The 24,491-nt window shown below is 45.9% G+C and overlaps 1 protein-coding gene across 13 annotated transcripts in view; it reads left to right on the top strand.

The window, feature by feature from the left end:
- Positions 1 to 24,491, top strand: part of TENM4 (teneurin transmembrane protein 4) — a 1,400,276-nt gene that overhangs the window by 745,792 nt on the left and 629,993 nt on the right. For all 13 annotated transcript variants that reach the window (XM_056561274.1, XM_056561279.1, XM_056561286.1 and 10 more), the window contains one exon: positions 18,389 to 18,668. In XM_056561274.1, coding sequence (XP_056417249.1) covers positions 18,446 to 18,668 — 223 coding nt within the window. In that variant the 5' untranslated portion in view covers positions 18,389 to 18,445. The remainder of the gene's footprint in view (positions 1 to 18,388; positions 18,669 to 24,491) is intronic.

The raw sequence follows: 24,491 nt of genomic DNA, 5'->3' as shown, positions 1-24,491 counted from the left end.
TGTACATACATTACATTACTTATCCTGTACTGATCCCGAGTTATATCCTGTATTATACTCCAGAGCTGTACTCACTATTCTGCTGGTGAGGTCACTGTGTACATACATTACATTACTTATCCTGTACTGATTCTTAGTTATATCCTGCATTATACTCCAGAGCTGTACTCACTATTCTGCTGGTGGGGTCACTGTGTACATACATTACATTACTTATCCTGTACTGATCCTGAGTTATATCCTGTATTATACTCCAGAGCTGTACTCACTATTCTGCTGGGGGGGGGGGGGTCACTGAGTACTGTACATACATTACATTACTTATCCTGTACTGATTCTTAGTTATATCCTGCATTATACTCCAGAGCTGTACTCACTATTCTGCTGGTGGGGTCACTGTGTACATACATTACATTACTTGTCCTGTACTGATCCTGAGTTATATCCTGTATTATACTCCAGAGCTGTACTCACTATTCTGCTGGTGAGGTCACTGTGTACATACATTACATTACTTATCCTGTACTGAACCTGAGTTATATCCTGTAGATCTTTTATTAAAATTTCAAACATAACAATAAAAAAAATTACAAAACATAAACATATCATATCCGACAGAACATATCAATATAATGATCATAAAACCAACACAATAGCATAAAATACAACACCGGTCCACCCCACACTCATTCCTGCACACAAACAAATATATACAATATTTACAAAAGACATATTCCTATAATACCCATAATACCCATACCATACTAATAAACTATATACACTAATACTAAATGTGAATTTCCTGGCCCAGTTGCAATACCAAAAACCCAATACCAGTAATATACCAAAAAGAATAACAACAACAACAATAATAATATATACAAAATAATAAAAACCAACACAAACAAAATAACACCACTTTTTTTTTTTTTGGCCCTGAGCTGGTCCCGCATCCCATGCCCCCAGTACATGTTACCAGACGTCCATGAACCAGTCCAGGATTTTCTGTATATATAAAAGTCCCATACAAACCCCCTCCCCCCTTTTTAACCCACCACCCAACCTAAACTAAACCCAAACCCCAGGTGGCATCACACAATATATACAATATATACATTACATAAAATATACACAGACTAACAATATATACAATACATAAGTATACAAATAGACTACAACAATAAATACAATAACAAATACATATAACACTATAAGCCAAACAACAAACCCCTAAAGCTCAAGTTCAGTGCCTGCAAGCCCTATATTACCATAAACCAACTGCTCAAAACAAAAAGACTAATGTGCCAGCATCAGCCCACCACCAGGGGGGGACAACAGGCTAAGGCACTTTAAAGGCAGAGCCCCTCCATAGACGAGAGGCCCTGCCAGCACCCAGCCTCTCGTACTCCAGAGAACGCACCTTCACCAGGTCACCGAGAATGTTCCTAACCACCACATCCACAGGGAGGATTTTACGCTGCGTCGACACTAAACACCGTGCGTTCCACGTGTAATACCTGACCACTGAGCTGACTAGGAATAAAGTGCACCGGTCCCAGCCTCCAAGGTTTCTGAATGCCCCATAGGCCCATTCCGCATAGGAAAGACTGGCCAGCCGAGGCCAACCAATGGAAGCGCCCACCCTGTTGTAAACCTCTGTGTTAAAGGGACAATGAAGCAGAAAATGCTCCATGCTTTCCAGCATGCCTCCACACTCTTCGCGGGGACATCCCCGGTCATCAGAGCTCCTGCACTTCAGATTGTCCCTCACACACAGTTTCCCATGGAAGCAGCGCCAAGTCAAGTCCCAAAACTTCAAGGGGATCCTGATAGAATTCAATAGCTCTAAACCCACCTCCAGATCCCGACTTGGGCAGTCCTTGAGCGCCAATGGCCTCTGGAAATGAGAAGACAGGACCCTCTTGTCAAGGAATTTCCTCGACAGAGTCCTAATCTCCCACATCCCCAGACCCCACCGACGAATAACCTTCAGAACCGGGGTAGCATAAGCCGGGAGATGCCCGTGTGGTGTGCGAAGATCCTTCACTTGCCCTCCTGTCTCCCATTCCTGGAAGAAAGGCTGAAACCATCCCCTACAGGAGGATACCCACGGAGGAGCCCTCTCTGACCAGAGGTTTGCTATATTGGTCTTAAGAAAGGTATTCACTAGGAATACCACGGGGTTGACCATACACAACCCCCCTAGTCTCCTTGTACGGTAAGTAACCTCCCTCTTCACTAGGTTCAGTCTGTTCCCCCATAACATCTGGAAGAACACACTGTAGACTCGGGTCCAAAGAGGTTCTGGCAACATGCATACACTGCCCAGGTATATCAGTAAAGGGAGCAGGAATGTTTTGATCAGGTTAACCCTTTCCCGGAGGGTCAAAGACCAACCCTTCCACTGATCCACCTTCTGAGCGGCGATCTTAAGCCTGCTGTCCCAGTTTTGTTTGGGGTAATCCCCTTGGCCAAATTCGATGCCGAGAACTTTTGCAGATTCCTGGGGCCCTGGAAGGGCATCCGGGAGATCAAAACTAGGATCTCCCCCTCCCAGCCAGAGACTCTCGCACTTATCCCGGTTGATCTTGGACCCGGATGCCTCCGAGTAGCGGTCCACCTCTGACATCACCCATTGGCCTTCCTCTTGTGAGGAGACAAACACGGTGACATCATCAGCATACGCTACCGCCCTCAGAGCCAAATCCGGCACCGCCAGGTCCATTCTCACCCCCGCCAACGGTCCACAATCAATCCTCCTAAGGAAAGGATCAATTGCAAACACGTACAGCAACGGGCTCAAAGGACAGCCCTGACGGACGCCAGACCCAACCTCAAAAGAGCGGCCAATCCAACCATTCACAAGCGGGAAACTCTCTGCCCCTGCGTACAAGATCTTAAGCCAATCAACAAACCCCCCCGGCAGGCCATATCTCACAAGAACAGACCAGAGGTACTCATGGTTAACCCGATCAAACGCTTTTGCCTGATCCAAGGACAGCAAGTACCCCTTCCAGTGGCCAGCCCTACCCTGCTCCACAGCCTCTCGGACACTGAGCACAGCACTAAATGTACTGCGGCCCGGAACAGAGCAATTCTGAGCCCCCGAAAGGAGCCGGGGTGCAAACTCCACCAGCCGGTTAAACAGCACTTTTGCCAGAATCTTTCGGTCCACATTGAGAAGCGCTATGGGACGCCAATTCTCAATGTGGAACGGGTCTTTACCCTTTGACAGGATGATCAGCGCTGACCTCCTCATTGACTTTGGCAAAGTGCCCGAGGATAGACACTCATTAAAAACCGCAGTCAAGAGGGGAACCAAAGTGTCCTTAAAGGTCTTATAGAACTCAGATGTTAAGCCATCTGGACCGGGTGACTTCTTGAGGGCAAGCCCATCAATAGCCATCCTGACTTCCTCTTCCCGGATCATCTCTGTCAAAACGTCAAGAGAGGGGTCTACTCCTGGTTCAGGGACGGTTTCAGCCAAGAAAGCTGATACCTTATCTCGATCTAGATCCTTCCTTCCCAAGAGGTGCGAGTAGAAGGATCTGACGACCTCCAAGATCCCTGATCTGGACCTTTTCAAGGATCCCGTACTATCAATCAGTCCTGAGACTATTTTACTATTCACTGACATCTTGCAGTTTCTGTAAGGGTCAGGCGAGCGGTACTTCCCGTAATCCCTCTCAAAAACCAAAGATGCGTGTCTGTCGTACTGGCACTTCATCAACAAGGACTTCACTCTGGAGACATCGTCACGACTACCTCCAGTCGAGACAAGGTGCTCAAGTTTCTTCCTCAGGCCCTGGTACAAACGGTACCTGTTTAGGCTTCTGAGGCCCGAGAGCTGGCGGAAGAATCTCGCAACCCTTTCCTTGAAGATCTCCCACCACTCTGACTTACTGCTACAAAGGCCCAGCAATGGTACCTGGCTCTGAAGAAAATCCTCAAAGGACTGTCTTATCTCCGCTTCTTCCAAGAGAGACGAATTCAGCTTCCAATAGCCTCTGCCCATCCGGGGGGTCTCTGCGACATTCAGAGAAAACAAAATTAAACAGTGATCGGAAAACTCCACCTCAACAACAGATACTGCTGAAGAGACGGCCTCCTCCTTTAAATAAAACCTGTCTATCCTAGACCTACAACTACCCCTATGATAGGTGAATCCCACGTGGCCTGGGGTGTGCCGGATGTGGACATCCACCAGGCGAGCCTCACTCGCTATGCTATTAAGGGCGGCGCTATCATAAGTCAGCTTGTCTCTGGCACCTCCCCTGTCTTGGGGCCTCGTGACAGCATTAAAGTCCCCTCCAAAGACCACCTGCCGACTTGTAAAAAGATAGGGCTTGATCCTCATAAAGAGACACTTCCGGTCCCACTTAGACTGTGGGCCGTAGATGTTAATAAGGCGAAGTTCTTGTCCCTTCATGAGGACATCTAAGATCAGGCACCTTCCCATTTCTAACTCGATAACCCGTCGGCATTCTACCGCTGCGGTAAAAAGGACCGCCACTCCGCTATACGGCTCGGCCCCAAGAGACCAGTAGGAGGGCCCATTCCTCCACTCTCTTTTAGCCTTGTAGATAGATGACATATCTGTTAGCCTGGTCTCCTGCAAAACTAAAATATCAGCATTAATATGGGCAAAAAAATCATAGGCCGCAAATCGAGCTGTATCTGACTTAATGCTGGCAACATTAATGGATGCCAGAGTCAACGGAGAGGGTGCCGCCATCAAGGGTGATTGAGTTAGACAGCTTTCTTTTTCCCACCATCCTTCCCATCCACCCCACCACCCTCCTCATCAGATGATGGTTTACCCCTTTTAAGTGAAATAGATGTGTCCATTTTCCCTTTATATACATTTTCCTCGTCCCCTGACTCTGGGCCTGTCTCCCCCCCTGAAGACATAGATTCCCCAGGGAGAGAGGACTCAGCGTCTCCTGTGAGCCCCACCGCAACATCCGGAACCTCACCCCCAGCCACCCCCTCCTCCGAAGAGGAAATGTTGCGGAGGGCTCGGAACCGGTTGGAGAGACCAATCAGAGGGAGATCAGTTGTACCTTCCTTTGGCATCTGGCAGGTGGGAGAAGATCTTACATCTCTCCTTTTCTTATTCTTCCGAGTACCCCGCTTTGTTTCTGCCCATCCCCCACTGTCCTCATCCGCGCTCCCACCATGGGAGGACAGTGAGGAGACGGCATCCCCCTCTTTGTGGATCCTTCCAGTCTCCTCATCCAGTTCACTATCCCCCAGGGCCTCAACAGTAAGACTGGCCGCAGGGACAGGATCAGGAGTCACCCCAGTTGGTTGATGCTCCTGTGAGTCCTGAATCTCCCTGTCCCTTTGACGCTTCTCGAGACGCCTCAGTTGGGCAGGCGTCTTCTGCTTACTTTTCTTCCCTGGCCCCTGCACCCCTTCATCCCCGACAGCCATCCCCCCAGCAGAATCCACCTCACGGCTTACTCCCACCGGGGCAACAACCGCGTTGACAAAGGAACGAGGGCAGCGACTGAATGGGTGACCTAAGTCACCACACAGGTGACACCTAATCTCTGCACAAGATGTAGCGAGATGGCCTATTTCCCCACACAGAGTGCACTTCTGCACAGTGCAATTGGCACTAAAATGTGTGGGGTCACCACATCTGTGACAGAGCTTCGGCTGACCCTGGTAGAAGATCTGGATACGATCCCTTCCGAGGAAGGTCGCAGATGGTATATGGGTAACGGTGTTTCCTGAACGCCTAAGCTTGACCATAAACGTCCAGGCCCCTGACCAGATGCCATATTCATCCCTGTTCTTTTTTGGGACCTCCACCACTTCACCATACCGACCTAGCCACGTCATGATGTCAATACAAGAAAGCGATTCATTACGGGTTAAAACGGTCACCTTCTTGACATTATTTTGGCGAGACACCGCCTGAATGGCAAAGTCTCGCCAGCCGGGCTCATTCTTTACCAACTCATAATTCGACCAGAAGAGCTCAAGCCCCTCCGGCCGAACAAAGCTGATATCGAACTCAGGGGTACCATAAGGATGTATCAAGGCATAGATGTCAGCTGCCTTAAAGCCCAACTTCAGCAGAAGCTCAACAACTTTAGATCTTGGAGGACATGTATCACTGCCTCTCCACCTCAGCCGGACCACATTCCTACGGAGACCACCTGGCCCGGCTGTAGGGAGGGACCACACATTATCCCCCCCTCTTTCCTCTCGGAAGGCTGAAAGACCATGTCTCTCTATCCAGAAGGATAGATCAACCTCCCTACCCTCTACATTGATCGATCTCTCCCCTCTCCTTAAGGCCCCCAGGAGACGCTGCTGCAAACTGTTCTCCCCAGAGCCAGAGGACGAGGAAGCTGCCCCCCTTCCCCCAGCGGTGACATTCGCGTAGCTGCGGATGGGTGCTGCCACCGCTGGGGGTGCAACTGGACCAGGCCCTACATTCCCACCACTAATCTGTGCCCCTTCACCACCCTCCTCCACATAATCCATACCCAAACCATTGACCCCTATTTTAGCTGATGTGCCCCCCATACCTCCACCCGTGCTACAGCCCAAACCACTATTCAAAGCCCCAGACAGATTTTTAGTAACAGATGAATTATTCCCCTCATTCACACCCTCAGTCACTCCAACATTAACCTCCACATTCATACTGGCTGGACCGGTGCGTTCTGGCGCAGATTTTGTACTGTCAGCATCACTGGGTACCAGGGCTGGAGCCATCACCACAGGACAGGTCACCGGTCCCTTATACAAGGACCGGGAAGCCTGCCTAGCCTGTTTATTAGCGGCCCCAGCCCTGTTTTTACCGGTACCCTCCGCCTCATCCGTACTAGAATGTTCAGCTCCTGGGCGCCGCTGATCTGGATCAGCGGCGCCAATGCAAAACAAAAGTTTTTTTCTACTTTTGGGAGAATCTATTTTTCCCTTAGCCACCATGACTACCTCCGGCACTGAGTCACCCCCCTCTCCCACAGGGGAGCGAACTACAGCACCGGAGTCTGCCTCTATGCCCACCGCTGGGCCGCCCTCACTGTACGGCCTTGCGGCCGATGCCTTCTCTGCTCCATCCCTGCTACTGCAAACAGGCATGGAGCTCTGCGCCCTTTTAGTATCTGTACTCTCCCCGCACCTTTGCACCGAGTCCACCACAGAACACGGGCTGGGCTGGGTAACGGGGCTTGCACAATGAGCTGACCGTGCGGCCGACTCAGGGTTTACAGGGAGGGGGGTGTAGATGTAACTCACCACTTCTTGCTGCTTTGGCTTGGTCTTCTTTTTCTTCTTACCCCCAGGTGCCTCATTTGGGAGCTCATCTCCAAACACCAGGTTCTGAGGACACACTGGGGATTCCAGCATACGAATCTGGGCCATTAGCGCCCCTCCCTGGTAGCTGCTGTCACTGTCCTCCCCTGAGTCGGCAGGTGATACTGCTGGCTGCTGTGCAGGGGGCCCACTGTACGGGGCCTGCTGCTGTTGCCGCAGGCCACCAGGTGGATCTGGCTGTTGTTCTTCCTCCATCTCCTCCACATCATCCACCTGGCTCTCAGGTTGCAGCCCCATCAACCTTTTATTTTTTTCTTCTTCTGTCACCCTGAAGCGCTCCTCATTTTCCAATTTTTCTTTAAATGGCCCACTCTTCTCCAGTAATGCTGCTCTCCTCTCCTCCAAAACTTGCATGTCAGCCATAAGTCTTTTTATCTCTGACTGGATCTCAGTTTTTTTCCGTTTAGGACTAACCTTGGCTCTGGCACGGGCACAGCGCAGTTCCTCTCGGAGCCTCCTGATGGCCTTACAGGCGTCTTCATACTCACGGAGGTGACTTTTTACCCGGGAGGTATAGGTGGAAATAGACTCCCGGGTCCTCAGCACTCCCCAGCCTTCCTCACTGAGGTCGGCTTCACCTCCGTGAGCACTCTGCCTTCTTCTGGACGAACTCAGCTTTCCACTGGCAGCACCCAGCTTTCCCAAGGAGGATCCCACCTTGGAGTTTTTCGCCTCTGTGGGGGGAGTCGGAGCAGCATTGCTGCGACTCCTGGTGCAACGCCTCACCCCCAAATCCTCCGATGTTCCGGCCGCTTGCTGGCTTCTACTGCTCCCCTGCGGCCTATTCCGAGGAGCAGAAGCCTGGGCCTCGCCTCCCTCACTCATGCCTGGAAACCCACTCCCTCCCTGGGGAGGAGGAAGCAGGCCCCAGGTGGAACAGGTGGAAATCCCTGGAGCTCAGGAGACACAGCAGACACACAGCACAGCTGAAGCACGACCACACCCGCAACTAATTGGTCAGCACTCCAGAGCTGTACTCACTATTCTGCTGGTGGGGTCACTGTGTACATACATTACATTACTTATCCTGTACTGATCCTGAGTTATATCCTGTATTATACTCCAGAGCTGTACTCACTATTCTGCTGGTGAGATCACTGTGTACATACATTACATTACTTATCCTGTACTGATCCTGAGTTATATCCTGTATCATACTCCAGAGCTGTACTCACTATTCTGCTGGTGAGGTCACTGTGTACATACATTACATTACTTATCCTGTACTGATCCTGAGTTATATCCTGTATCATACTCCAGAGCTGTACTCACTATTCTGCTGGGGGGGGGGGGGTCACTGCGTACTGTACATACATTACATTACTTATCCTGTACTGATCCTGAGTTATATCCTGTATTATACTCCAGAGCTGTACTCACTATTCTGCTGGTGAGGTCACTGTGTACATACATTACATTACTTATCCTGTACTGTTCCTGAGTTATATCCTGTATTATACCCCAGAGCTGGACTCACTATTCTGCTGGTGAGGTCACTGTGTACATACATTACATTACTTATCCTGTACTGATCCTGAGTTATATCCTGTATTATACCCCAGAGCTGTACTCACTATTCTGCTGGTGAGATCACTGTGTACATACATTACATTACTTATCCTGTACTGATCCTGAGTTATATCCTGTATTATACTACAGAGCTGTACTCACTATTCTGCTGGTGGAGTCACTGTGTGCAAACATTATATTACTTTATCAAATGGTCAGCTTTGTCGCCGATTATTTTTTATTGTAGTCATCCTGTGGCTCCGGCCATCCATTAGTTACACGAAAGTGCAGTTTTGCAAATAAAAATTGCTCTATGGCTACCGGCCAGCCAAGTGTAAAGTCTGTTTTTGCGACGCGTTTCGTTCCATCCATCTTTTCGTCGGCAAAAAATTTCTTTCTAACCCCACACAAGTTAAATGATGTGTGATACGGCTGGAATTACTGTTTATTATTAACATGGGCTACTTAACAGAGATTCAATTGGCTTTTCAAGTATGTTTAGGAAATAAGAAGGTGTTTTATTATGTGTGCGTGCAGATTGAAGGCCCGCTTTTTTTGTGTGTGTGTGCGAGTGCCCTTTTAACAAGTAATAAGAGGCTGTCATTAAAGCGCTGTTTGTTCTCGTCTAATATCGGGCTGTTCACACTTGGTTAATATTTATATAGGCACTTTTTTATTTTTTCATTTTACAAATTGCCTTTTCATTTGTTTTTACTATTTCGGCCCTTCATGGAAGTGGAGACTTTTATATTTACATGGTGCTTCTGATAGAAGGTATTTTCTTATTAATTTTTCGTTGCCTGTGAAGGAACTGAAGCCAGGAGCTCTATCATAACTAAGTGACTATTTAACAGAAGACTATCGGGTATTACGAATGTGCGAATTGATCCTGTTGGCGCCCGTATGTAGAATTGTATGTTAGTGCCTGAGAGAAGGGGGGAAAATTAACTGTAATTTTTTTGTATTTAAAGGGGTATTCCAGGGAAGTATATATATATATATATATATATATATATATACAGTCGTAAATGTTGGCACCCCTGAAATTTTTCAAGGAAATGAAGTATTTCTCACAGAAAAGGATTGCAGTAACACATGTTTTGCTATACACATGTTTATTCCCTTTGTGTGTATTGAAACTAAACCAAAAAAGGGAAGAAAAAAAGGTAAATGGACATAATGTCACCAAACTCCAAAAATGGGCTGGACAAAATAATTGGCACCATTAACTTAATATTTGGTTGCACACCCTTTGGAATATAATAACTGAAATCAGTGGCTTCCTATAACCATCAATAAGCTCCTTACACCTCTCAGCCGGAATGTTGGACCACTCTTCCTTTGAAAACTGCTCCAGGTCTCTCTTATTGGAAAGCGCCTTTTCCCAACAGCAATTTTAAGATTTCTCCACAGGTGTTCAATGGGATTTAGATCTGGATTCATTGCTGCCACTTCAGAACTCTCCAGCACTTTGTTGTCATGCATTTCTGGGGCTTTTTGACATATGTTTGGGGTCATTATCCTGCTGGAAGACCAAAAATCTCGGATGCAAACCCAGCTTTCTCACACTGGGCTGTACAGTGCGACCCAAAATCCGTTGGTAATCCTCAGATTTCATGATGTCTTTTACACATTCAAGGCCCCCAGTGCCAGAGGCAGCAAAACAACCCCGAAACATCACTGACCCTGCACCATATTTCACTGTAGGTACTGTGTTCTTTTCTTTGTAGGCCTCATTCCATTTTCAGTAAACAGTAGAATTGATTCTCTTTTGCTCCAGTCAGGCATGGCAGGCTGGTGTAATGGAGCACCAATAACACTGAACAATTATATGCTGTCACGATGCCGGCTGGCAGGTAGTGGATCCTCTGTGCCAGAGAGGGATTGGCGTGGACCGTGCTAGTGGATCGGTTCTAAGTCACTACTGGTTTTCACCAGAGCCCGCCGCAAAGCGGGATGGTCTTGCTGCGGCGGTAGTGACCAGGTCGTATCCACTAGCAACGGCTCAACCTCTCTGGCTGCTGAAGATAGGCGCGGTACAAGGGAGTAGACAGAAGCAAGGTCGGACGTAGCAGAAGGTCGGGGCAGGCAGCAAGGATCGTAGTCAGGGGCAACGGCAGGAGGTCTGGAACACAGGCTAGGAACACACAAGGAAACGCTTTCACTGGCACGATGGCAACAAGATCCGGCGAGGGAGTGAAGGGGAAGTGAGGTGATATAGGGAAGTGCACAGGTGTTAACACTAATTGGAACCACTGCGCCAATCAGCGGCGCAGTGGCCCTTTAAATCGCAAAGACCCGGCGCGCGCGCGCCCTAGGGAGCGGGGCCGCGCGCGCCGGGACAGGACTGACGGAGAGCGAGTCAGGTACGGGAGCCGGGGTGCGCATCGCGAGCGGGCGCTACCCGCATCGCGAATCGCATCCCGGCTGGAGGCGGTATCGCAGCGCCCCGGGTCAGTGGAACTGACCGGAGCGCTGCAGTGAGGAGAGTGTAGCGAGCGCTCCGGGGAGGAGCGGGGACCCGGAGCGCTCGGCGTAACAGTACCCCCCCCCTTGGGTCTCCCCCTCTTCTTGGAGCCTGAGAACCTGAGGACCAGACTTTTGTCCAGGATATTGTCCTCAGGTTCCCAGGACCTCTCTTCTGGACCACAACCCTCCCAATCCACTAAAAAGAAGGTTTTCCCTCTGACCTTTTTTGATGCTAAAATCTCTTTGACGGAGAAGATGTCCGAGGAGCCGGAGACAGGAGTGGGAGGAACAGATTTGGGAGAGAAACGGTTAATGATAAGTGGTTTAAGAAGAGAAACGTGAAAGGCATTAGGAATACGAAGAGAAGGAGGAAGAAGAAGTTTGTAAGAGACAGGATTAATCTGGCGCAAAATTTTGAAAGGACCAAGATAGCGTGGTCCCAACTTATAGCTAGGGACACGGAAGCGGACATATTTAGCGGAGAGCCATACCTTGTCTCCAGGGGAAAAAATGGGAGGAGCTCTTCTTTTCTTATCCGCGAATTTCTTCATGCGTGAAGAAGCCTGTAAGAGAGAATTTTGGGTCTCTCTCCATATGATGGAAAGATCACGAGAAATTTCATCCACAGCGGGCAGACCAGAGGGCAAGGGGGTAGGGAGGGGAGGAAGAGGGTGACGGCCGTACACCACGAAAAATGGGGATTTGGAGGAAGATTCAGAGACTCTGAAATTATACGAGAATTCGGCCCAAGGTAGAAGATCTGCCCAGTCATCCTGGCGGGAGGAAACAAAATGTCGTAAATAATCACCCAAGACCTGGTTAATTCTTTCTACTTGTCCATTGGATTGAGGATGGTATGCAGAAGAAAAATTTAATTTAATCTTGAGTTGTTTACAGAGAGCCCTCCAGAATTTAGACACGAATTGGACGCCTCTATCCGAGACGATCTGCGTAGGCAACCCGTGAAGACGAAAAATGTGTACAAAAAATTGTTTAGCCAACTGAGGTGCTGAAGGAAGACCAGGAAGAGGGATGAAATGTGCCATTTTGGAGAATCGATCAACGACCACCCAAATAACAGTGTTGCCATGGGATGGGGGTAAGTCAGTAATAAAATCCATACCAATCAGAGACCAAGGCTGTTCGGGGACAGGCAGAGGATGAAGAAAACCAGCGGGCTTCTGGCGAGGAGTCTTATCCCGGGCACAGATAGTGCAGGCTCGCACAAAGTCCACCACATCAGTCTCTAGAGTCGGCCACCAATAGAAGCGAGAGATGAGTTGCACAGATTTCTTGATGCCCGCATGACCTGCGAGATGGGAGGAGTGACCCCATTTGAGGATTCCGAGGCGTTGGCGTGGAGAAACAAAGGTCTTTCCTGGAGGAGTTTGCCTGATGGAGGCTGGAGAAGTGGAAATCAGGCAGTCAGGAGGAATGATGTGTTGAGGAGAGAGTTCAACTTCAGAAGCATCTGAGGAACGAGAGAGAGCATCGGCCCTAATGTTCTTATCGGCAGGCCGAAAGTGAATTTCAAAATTAAATCGGGCAAAGAACAGAGACCACCTGGCCTGACGAGGATTCAGCCGTTGGGCAGACTGGAGGTAGGAGAGGTTCTTGTGATCGGTGTAAATAATAACTGGAAATCTTGATCCCTCCAGCAGATGCCTCCATTCCTCAAGTGCTAATTTAATGGCTAGAAGCTCTCGATCCCCGATGGAGTAGTTCCTCTCCGCCGGAGAGAAGGTCCTAGAAAAAAAACCACAAGTAACAGCATGCCCGGAAGAGTTTTTTTGTAGAAGGACAGCTCCAGCTCCCACTGAGGAGGCATCAACCTCCAATAGGAAGGGTTTAGATGGGTCAGGTCTGGAGAGCACGGGAGCCGAAGAAAAGGCAGACTTGAGCCGTTTAAAGGCGTCTTCCGCTTGAGGAGGCCAAGACTTGGGATCTGCATTTTTTTGGGTTAAAGCCACAATAGGAGCCACAACGGTAGAAAAATGTGGAATAAATTGCCTGTAATAATTGGCGAACCCCAAAAAACGTTGGATGGCACGGAGTCCGGAGGGGCGTGGCCAATCTAAGACGGCAGAGAGTTTGTCTGGATCCATTTGTAGTCCCTGGGCAGAGACCAAGTATCCTAGGAAAGGAAGAGATTGGCATTCAAACAGACATTTCTCTATTTTGGCATAGAGTTGATTGTCACGAAGTCTCTGAAGAACCATACGGACATGCTGGCGGTGTTCTTCTAGATTGGCAGAAAAAATCAGGATATCGTCCAGATATACAACAACACAGGAGTATAGGAGATCACGAAAGATTTCATTAACAAAGTCTTGGAAGACGGCAGGGGCGTTGCACAGGCCAAAGGGCATGACCAGATACTCAAAGTGTCCATCTCTGGTGTTAAATGCCGTTTTCCATTCATCCCCCTCTCTGATGCGGATGAGATTATAAGCACCTCTTAAGTCCAGTTTGGTAAAAATGTGTGCACCTTGGAGGCGATCAAAGAGTTCAGAGATGAGGGGTAGGGGGTAGCGGTTCTTAACCGTGATTTTATTAAGACCGCGGTAGTCAATGCAAGGACGTAGAGAGCCATCTTTTTTGGACACAAAGAAAAATCCGGCTCCGGCAGGAGAGGAGGATTTACGGATAAAGCCCTTTTTTAAATTTTCCTGGACGTATTCAGACATGGCAAGAGTCTCTGGGACGGACAGAGGATAGATTCTGCCCCGGGGTGGAGTAGTGCCCGGGAGGAGGTCAATAGGACAATCATAAGGCCTGTGAGGAGGTAGAGTCTCAGCTTGTTTTTTGCAAAAAACGTCCGCAAAGTCCATATAGGCCTTGTTGCGCTATCTGTTGTGACTGCTGGGCGACCACCGTGGTGAGGTCAGCGACAACTGGCAGAGGAACTTCAGCGGGATCCATGGCCGGATCTACTGTCACGATGCCGGCTGGCAGGTAGTGGATCCTCTGTGCCAGAGAGGGATTGGCGTGGACCGTGCTAGTGGATCGGTTCTAAGTCACTACTGGTTTTCACCAGAGCCCGCCGCAAAGCGGGATGGTCTTGCTGCGGCGGTAGTGACCAGGTCGTATCCACTAGCAACGGCTCAACCTCTCTGGCTGCTGAAGATAGGCGCGGTACAAGGGAGTAGACAGAAGCAAGGTCGGACGTAGCAGAAGGTCGGGGCAGGCAGCAAGGATCGTAGTCAGGGGCAACGGCAGGAGGTCTGGAACACAGGCTAGGAACACACAAGGAAACGCTTTCACTGGCACGATGGCAACAAGATCCGGCGAGGGAGTGAAGGGGAAGTGAGGTGATATAGGGAAGTGCACAGGTGTTAACACTAATTGGAACCACTGCGCCAATCAGCGGCGCAGTGGCCCTTTAAATCGCAAAGACCCGGCGCGCGCGCGCCCTAGGGAGCGGGGCCGCGCGCGCCGGGACAGGACTGACGGAGAGCGAGTCAGGTACGGGAGCCGGGGTGCGCATCGCGAGCGGGCGCTACCCGCATCGCGAATCGCATCCCGGCTGGAGGCGGTATCGCAGCGCCCCGGGTCAGTGGAACTGACCGGAGCGCTGCAGTGAGGAGAGTGTAGCGAGCGCTCCGGGGAGGAGCGGGGACCCGGAGCGCTCGGCGTAACATATGCTATGGCATAGCATTGTTCAGTAAATGCAATCTAATGATTGCATGTAAAAGTCTCCTGTGGGGACTAAAAAATTTTTTTTTTTTTCATTCTTAATAAATTTAATTTAACCCCTTCCCTAATAAAAGTTTGAATCACCCCCCCTTTTCTCATAAAAAAATGTAAACAAAAATAAGCATCAACATATGTGGCATAATGTGCATTAAATCGCATGGTCAATGGCGTATATGTAAAAAGAAAAATACCAAGTCCAGAATTGCATATTTTTGGTCATTTAATTTTTTTTTTTTATAAAAAGCGATCAAAAAGTCCCATCAAAACGAAAATGGTACCGATAAAAACTAAAGATCACAGCACAAAACAATGAGCCCCACACATCCCATTTCCCACAGAAAAATAGTTATATGGGGTCAGAAGAAGACATTTGTTAATGTACTAATTTTCCTACCAAAAGGTAATTAATTTAAAAAATTTTTTTTTTTTTTTAATCAAACCTATATACATTGGGTGTCATTGTAATTGCATGGACCTACACAATAAAGTTAAGATGTCATTTTTACTGAGAAGTGCACTGGGTAAAAATGGAAGCCCCCAAAATTTACATAATGGTGTAGTTGTTTTTTTCAATTTTGTGCCACAAATTATTTTTTTTGTTTTGCCGTAGATTTTGTGGTGAAATGATTGATGTTATTACAAAGTGAAATTGGTGGCACAAAAATCAAGCCCTCATATGGGTCTGTAGGCGGAATATTGAAAGCTTCATGAATTTTTGAAGGTGAGCAGGTTCAGTAATGAAAAAACCCTGCATCCTTAAGGGGTTAAAGAGGTATTTTTCCCATAGGCATCTTTTTGCCTATCCCAAGGATAGGGGCTAAGATGTCTGATCGCTGGGGGCCGGCCGCTGGGACCCCCCTCGATCTCCTTGCAACACCCGGCATTCTGTGCCGGCTGCTGCTCCAGTCTCAGAAACCTCTGAGTTTCCGGGACTGGAGACGTGGCGTCACTCCACGCCCCCTCCATTCATGTCCATTGGATAGGGGATAAGATGGGCGGAATACCCCTTTAAAGGTCGATTTTCCACCATACACCATAAAAGTCTGCACATACAGGTAGCACGCCATGTCACCCACCATGGGTCGGCTGCAGCTCGGATACGTGCAGGACAATGCAGGGGATCATAAACAGGTGAAGAAATCCAGCTTTGCAATGTTACAAAAAACTTTGAAAATGTATTCCAGATCTGATATGTAAGAAAAGGATAATGGACAGGAAATGACAGCGCACATGAAACGCGTCATTTCCCGTCCATTATCCTGTTTATACATGTCACATTTGGAATACATTTCCAAAGGTTTTACATAACATCTCCGAGCTGGATTTCTTCATCAACTATAAAAGTCTCGTTGTTAGAGATCCAGCTAATTTGAGATCTTTGATGCCTGAGCCTTGTCCCTGCTCACTTGGTACCTTCTATGCCTTCTATTCACTTTAATGTCCCTGTTTTGGGGATTAATCCTGCAATGTAATAATTTATGTAGAAATAACATTTCAATTATCCTACATAGACCAGTGGCCTTATTTTCAAGAACCTTTGTTAGTCCCAGGTCATGGACTCCCCCAAGATGATTTAATATGGAATTGTCCTTGGCATGGTTTTCAAGATCCACATCCCTCTACATAAATTTTCTCCCATTGGAGATCTCCGACTGGAAATATACATTAGGTTGTTTAGCAGACAGATAATCATTGTTCTGGACATCTCTTAGTCCATTATAAATTGCCTGGAAAATCCAAATTGCTGTTGAGGAACCATGGACCCTAAAGCCCAAAGACCATTAATCAATTATAGGAAGCCAAAAGCACATTTTTGAAAGCCAACTTTTTCTTGTTTGCTATAACAAAATCAAATATTTGGGCTTCCCCAACACAATAATCAGGTAGATCAATGTTTTTGGAAACCTCTATGTCCATCTTCCATTGTCTAGATCGTCCATGCTTGGATAAGCAATAGTTGAGTAACCAATGGCCCAATTTAATGTGCAACACAGGGACTTCTGCTGTAAGACTTTGGGAGTGAGTTGTCCTTTGGTTGTGTGAACTTTTCCTATGGCCGAAAGGGGAAAGGAAATTAGGCTCAAGGTTCTGAATTTTCTTGTCTACTACTTGTTGATGGGATCTTGTCTACTATACGTGATGGGAAAGGTGCCAACCACCAGACCTTCCCCCAGGATTTGCTTTTTCGGGATGGGTAGGTATGGCTGTACGACCTGTTATGTTTGCCTGTAGAAAGAACTCCCGTTGGCATTGATAAAATAGACATATGGAATAATCTAAACATGGAACAATTCAGGTTTGAATATTTTGTGTGAAAAGTAAGACATTCCCATTCACCATGTGTTCTTTGTCAGCTGGACCGGTTTCATTGCCATTAATCTTAATGAAATGGCGGCGATATACAACACACCCGAATGTCAGCACTTTTTACTGAGTGTATAATTCTTATTAATGGCTCTACCATCATACGGAACAGCACATATGTTTCCAAGATGTATACCGTTATGGATGGAAACTAATCACATTGCAGACATACAATAAGCATGTTATGTACATGTTCCGATAGGATTCATTAGTTTCATTATAACATTACCGGTTTATAAACTAATAAACTCTCTGTATATGGAAGCTGGGCAGGGGTATACGTATGACTGGGCCCCATAGTAAGCTTCCCCCTCCCCAAAGCATTTACCGCACTAGTTTTACCACATGGCACTGCTGAGTCATCGTAAAAACTAGCACAGCTCCCAGCATTGCCTGACAATGATCATTACCAGGCCACTGTGTCTTAGAGACATACTTTACCACCATATATGCCCCCAGAGGTATACTGTGATCCTTGCTTTATTCGTCTGATATATCATTCAAATGAGCCCCCAAAATAAATTCAGACCCTAGACCCAACCCGAAAATAAATCACACCCCAGAACAAACTACAAACCTAATCCAGAAACCAGATCAGACCCCTAAATTAATCCAGACCAGACCCAAAATAAAACAACTTGGACCACAGACCAGACTTCTTAATATAATTACCATTTTGATTCCGGTTTGCTCTTCTGGATACCACCAGAACCAAGGTGATGTTTGAACCCCTGTTATGCTTCTCTGTGCATTGATGCCTTGAGCGTAAAAAAGGTATTTAGGGAGAGGTAAATGATACTGGCTGTTATCTACTGGCTCCAATCCAATAGATAATATTTAGCAACTGGTTAAGCAGGCACTATTATAAATCTAGAATGGTAGCACACAGAAAATGTGTGACATTGGGGACACATGGGTGTAGTCTTCTTGGTCTTTTCTGTTGTACTGGGTTTATCTTGAGATGGTTAGAAAGGACATGGAGTAAGCATATATGTTTGTATCTTATTCACAGTAAGCCCTTCGGTTCCTCTCACCCCTTCTGTTCAATGTTGAGGAGAAGCACCGTGCCATGGATGTGAAAGAGAGGAAACCTTACCGATCCCTGACCAGGCGGCGCGACACAGAGCGTCGATATACCAGTTCCTCAGCCGAGAGCGATGAAAGCAAAGTACAACCGAAGTCTTACAGCTCCAGCGAGACTTTAAAAGCTTACGATCAAGACTCAAGGCTGTCCTACAGCAATCGAGTGAAGGACATGGTCCATCCGGAGGTCGATGAGTTCTGCCGATCTGGTGAGTGCCAGCAATAAATACTTGTATTGAATAATGTGTACCATTCCTACACTCTTGTGTACTAGCTAAGGCTAGAGAGATCCATGGCAGTACCTTCTCATGGACTTTTACGCATGGACTTAACCCCATTCATGACATGTCATGCTTTGATGCAAGGGGACACTAGGGTATAGTGGTGAGAAATGTTCCTTGAGAGTTGGAGTGCCAATGAGCCTCTCTATACAGACAAGGAGAGCGCTCCTAGTGTGATAACGTATTGTAAAGAGGAGATGGAAAACAAGCAAAAATGCTACCGAGTATAGTTGTACTGCGACCAAGTACAACTATGGTGAAAGCGTGGGATAACCCTTCAACGGGCGAAGAACGGCAGCCGCTCCTGGTAACTAACACAGGTGAAGCACTCAGACGGATCCCTCCAAGGAACAGCCCAGGATAAAAGCAGCGCACAAGACTTCAAAGGTAAAATGGTTTATTTACCCGGCATGCAACACGTTTCTCTGGACAACCAGCTTCATCAGGCATGCCTGATGAGGCTGGTTGTCCAGCGAAACGCGTTGCATGCCATGTAAATAAACCATTTTACCTTTGAAGTCTTGTGCGTTGCTTTTATCCTGGGCTGTTCCTTGGAGGGATCCGTCTGAATGAGCCTCTCTGGCTTGGTCATCCACACAAAAATCTGACCCATAATCATAAACAACCAAACCATGCTGCTTTTGGTGCAAACTTCATGCATCTCCACCTGCACTCCCATGGCAAAACTACTTCGGTCCCTTCTGATGACCATCTGTCACGTGACCACTGTAGCTTGTCATTGACAAGTTCACATGTGATAAAATGATATTATTAAAGGCCAAAATATGCAGCAAATACACTACATGGGAACAGGGGGTGCATCAGTGTGGAGGTCGATTTTAGGCCAAGTTATTAGCATGCGAAAACAAGAAGGTTAGTATACACTGACATTTAAGAGATATCCCCATCTGGTCTTTTGGGCTTCCTGACCCCCTCTGTCTTGTTTGCAGCCACCGGACGTAGTCGGGAAGCCAGTAAGTTATGCAATTTGCTTTACTCCCATTGACTTAAATGGAAGTTGTACAAGCGTCGTAGGTGCGCTGTTTACTTAAAGGGGTATTCCAGGAAAAAACTTTTTTATATATATATATATCAACTGGCTCCAGAAAGTTAAACAGATTTGTAAATTACTTCTATTAAAAAATCTTAATCCTTTCAGTACTTATGAGCTTCTGAAGTTAAGGTTGTTCTTTTCTGTCTAAGTGCTCTCTGATGACACGTGTCTCGGGAAATGCCCAGTTTAGAAGAGGTTTGCTATGGGGATTTGCTTCTAAACTGGGCGTTTCCCGAGACAGGTGTCATCAGAGAGGACTTAGACAGAAAAGAACAACCTTAACTTCAGAAGCTCATAAGTACTGAAAGGATTAAGATTTTCTAATAGAAGTAATTTACAAATCTGTTTAACTTTCTGGAGCCAGTTGATATATTAAAAAAAAAAAAAGTTTTTTCCTGGAATACCCCTTTAACTACTGGAGTACCTAGTACCCTTGCATGCTTGTTTCTGATGGACTGTGGTTAATGTCAAAGCAGATGAGCAAATACAATCCCATATTTAAAGTGACAGTCCAAAACAAATATATAGTCCAAAGAAAGTGGTCTAACGATATGGGAAATACTAGAGGAGACTCCTTTTCAGTTCTTGGAATGTAAAATCTTACATTGTGCCTGAAATAGCTTTTTTTCTAGATGCAAAGCTCCTCACGTCTTCAGGGACCGAACCGCTGCACACATTTCCTAATGTAATTGCAAATGTCTAATTTAGCAGTAAATGGCTAATGAATTGCATTTTCTTGAACCTTATTACGCTCGGTTACTGATAAAACAGATGGGATCGTGTAAACAGCGGCTTTGTTGGAGGTAGAAGAAAGTCAGGGAAATGTTGCATTAATGTCTTCTCAGCCATCCTGAGCTTGTCGTTACAAACGAGCGAGGTTAAGTGATTGTACTAATGGGGAGAGAGCGGGTCATAGGACGAAGGGGCCGTATGAGCATTCACCCCCCTCAGGTCATGGAGAAAATGTCCAGAGACCCCTCTGCCATATGAGAAGACACCTGTATAATAAATGCCACTTGGTTACCTTTCCAGTACTTTTTAGCAGATGTATGCAACAGAGGAAATTCTTTTCTTTTTGAATTTATTTTTTGTCTTGTCCATAGTGCTCTCTGCTGACACCTCTGTCCGTGTGAGGAACTGTCCAGAGCAGCATAGGTTTGCAATGGGGATTTTCTCCTGCTCTGGACAGTTCCTGATATGGGCATCAGGTGTCAGCAGAAAATAAATTCAAAAAGAAAAGAATTTCCTCTGTAGCATACACCTGCAAAAAAGTACTGGAAGGGTAAACATTTTTTAATAGAAGTCATTTTCAAATCTGTTTAACTTTCTGGCACCAGTTGATTTAAAAAAAAAAAAAGTTTTCTACCGGAGTACCCCTTTAACGACACAGGACGTATATTTACGTCCTCCGCCGGCTCCCGCGATATGCCGCGGGGTCACGTGGTGTCCCCGCATCATATCGGGTCGGTCCCGACGGCTATCAACGGCCGGGACCCGCGGCTAATACAGGACATCACCGATCACGGTGATGCCCTGTATTAACCTTTCAGACGCGGTGATCAAAGCTGACCGCCGTGTCTGAAGTGAAAGTGAAAGTATCCCGGCTGCTCAGTCGGGCTGTTCGGGACCGCCGCGGTGAAATCGCGGCATCTTGAACAGCTTACAGGACACCGGGAGGGACCTTACCTGCCTCCTCGGTGTCTGATCGGCGAATGACTGCTCCATACCTGAGATCCAAGCAGGAGCAGTCAAGCACCGATAACACTGATCACAGGCGTGTTAATACACACCAGTGATCTGTGTAAGAGATCAGTGTGTGCAGTGTTATAGGTCTCTATGGGAGCTATAACACTGCAAAAAAAAAGTGTTAATAAAGGTCATTTAACCCCTTCCCTAATAAAAGTTTGAATCACCCCCCTTTTCCCATAAAAAAATAAAACAGTGTAAATATAAAAAAAACATATGTGGTATCGCCGCGTGCGTAAATGTCCGAACTATAAAAATATATCATTAATTAAACTTCACGGTCAATGGTGTATGCGCAAAAAAATTCCAAAGTCCAAAAAATGAATAAAAAGTGATCAAAAATTATACCGATAAAAACTTCAGATCACGGTGCAAAAAATGAGCCCTCATACCGCCCCGTACGTGGAAAAATAAAAAAGTTATAGGGGTCAGAAAATGAAATTTTTAAACGTATAAATTTTCCTGCATGTAGTTATGATTTTTTCCAGAAGTCCGACAAAATCAAATCTATATAAGTAGAGTATCATTTTAACCATATGGACCTACAGAATAATGATAAGGTGTCATCTTTACCGAAATATGCACTGCGTAGAAACGGAAGCCCCCAAAAGTTACAAAATGGCGTTTTTTCTTCGATTTTGTCGCACAATGATTTTTTTTTCAGTTTCTCCGTGAATTTTTGGATAAAATGACTAATGTCCCTGCAAAGTAGAATTGGTGATGCAAAAAATAAGCCATAATATGGATTTTTAGGTGGAAAATTGAAAGGGTTATGATTTTTAAAAGATAAGGAGGAAAAAACGAAAGTGCAAAAACGGAAAAACCCCGAGTCCTTAAGGGGTTAAGCCAGATCCTGCATTATTCTTGATAACCTACAGACATAGAAGTGTGGAGTAATGCCATGTACATGCATTTTTTGGACTGCATTTTGAGGCATAAAGCAGCTGTTTTACAGCTTTTTATTCATAAACATGTTTTTTAAATAAATAAACAAATAAAAATGTATAAAATAATAATAATAAAAATAACAATATTCAATGAGACAAATTGCTTTACATTGTATTTTGATGCTCCTATAGATGCCTAATATAAAAGGAAAATACACCTTGAATTTATAAGCTTTTTGGAGCATTGTTATTGTTATGCACTTTATTTTAATGTTTTTTGACTTGTTACCGGTATTCTACAGACATTTTTTACAAATTGGGTCTTTGTAACTTTGTAGTTTGAAGGATTTATGTTTAACACAAGGTGTAAAAGGTATGTTTTTTTTTGTTTTTGTTTTTGTTTTTTTTTACATAAAACAGCCTTATTATGATATATTCAAAATTAGCACTATGCATTTTTTTTTTATGTAATTTGGCTGCATAAAAACACTTTTGAAAATAGCAAAAAAGTAACCCACATAAGACTCTGTAAAACAAAAATCTTTGTTAAACAAACATAAAGATATGCCAACAAGGAGAAAAATATCTAGAAACTTTAAAGGGGTTATCCAGGGGAAAAAAAACTTTTTTTATATATCAACTGGCTCCAGAAAGTTAAACAGATTTGTAAATGACTTCTATTAAAAAAATCTTAATCCTTTCAGTACTTATGAGCTGCTGAAGTTGAGTTGTTCTTTTCTGTCTAAGTGCTCTGTGATGACACGTGTCTCTTCTACTCTGTGCAGTTCCTGAGACAAGCAGAGATGTCAGCAGAGAGCCACTGTTGCCAGACAGAAAACAACAACTCAACTTCAGCATCTGTAATAGAAGTCATTTACAAATCTGTTTAACTTTCTGGAGCCAGTTGATATAAAAAAAAAAAAAAAAGTTTTTTCCTGGAATACCCCTTTAAGGCTCATTTTGCATCTAAAGCAAGAATATTATTGAACCTTTAACCCCTTAACGACGCAGGACGTATATTTACGTCCTGCGCCGGCTCCCGCGATATGAAGCGGGATCGCGCCGCGATCCCGCATCATATCGCGTCGGTCCCGGCGGTAATCAACGGCCGGGACCCGCGGCTAATACCACACATCGCCGATCGCGGCGATGTGCGGTATTAACCCTTTAGAAGCGGCGGTCAAAGCTGACCGCCGCTTCTAAAGTGAAAGTGAAAGTGACCCGGCTGCTCAGTCGGGCTGTTCGGGACCGCCGCGGTGAAATCGCGGCGTCCCGAACAGCTGATCGGACACCGGGAGGGCTCTTACCTGCCTCCCCGGTGTCCGATCGACGAATGACTGCTCCGTGCCTGAGATCCAGGCAGGAGCAGTCAAGCGCCGATAATGCTGATCACAGGCGTGTTAATGCACGCCAGTGATCAGCATTAGAGATCAGTGTGTGCAGTGTTATAGGTCCCTATGGGACCTATAACACTGCAAAAAAAATGTAAAAAAAAAGTGTTAATAAAGGTCATTTAACCCCTTCCCTAATAAAAGTTTGAATCACCCCCCTTTTCCCATAAAAAAAATAAAACAGTGTAAAAAAAATAAAAAATAAACATATGTGGTATCGCCGCGTGCGTAAATGTCCGAACTATAAAAATATATCATTAATTAAGCCGTACGGTCAATGGCGTACGCGCAAAAAAATTCCAAAGTCCAAAAAAGCGTATTTTGGTCACTTTTTATATCATTAAAAAATGAATAAAAAGTGATCAAAAAGTCTGATCAAAACAAAAATCATACCGATAAAAACTTCAGATCACGGCGCAAAAAATGAGTCCTCATACCGCCCCATACGTGGAAAATTAAAAAAGTTATAGGGGTCAGAAGATGACATTTTTAAACGTATAAATTTTCCTGCATGTAGTTATGATTTTTTCCAGAAGTGCAACAAAATCAAACCTATATAAGTAGGGTATCATTTTAACCGTATGGACCTACAGAATAATGATAAGGTGTAATTTTTACCGAAATATGCACTGCGTAGAAACGAAAGCCCCCAAAAGTTACAAAATTGCGGGTT

Source organism: Hyla sarda, chromosome 2 (assembly GCF_029499605.1).
Source record: "Hyla sarda isolate aHylSar1 chromosome 2, aHylSar1.hap1, whole genome shotgun sequence".
Classification (NCBI taxonomy): domain Eukaryota; kingdom Metazoa; phylum Chordata; class Amphibia; order Anura; family Hylidae; genus Hyla; species Hyla sarda.
The sequence above is the reverse complement of the archived record's forward strand: the minus strand, read 5'-3'. Positions and strand labels throughout refer to the sequence as shown.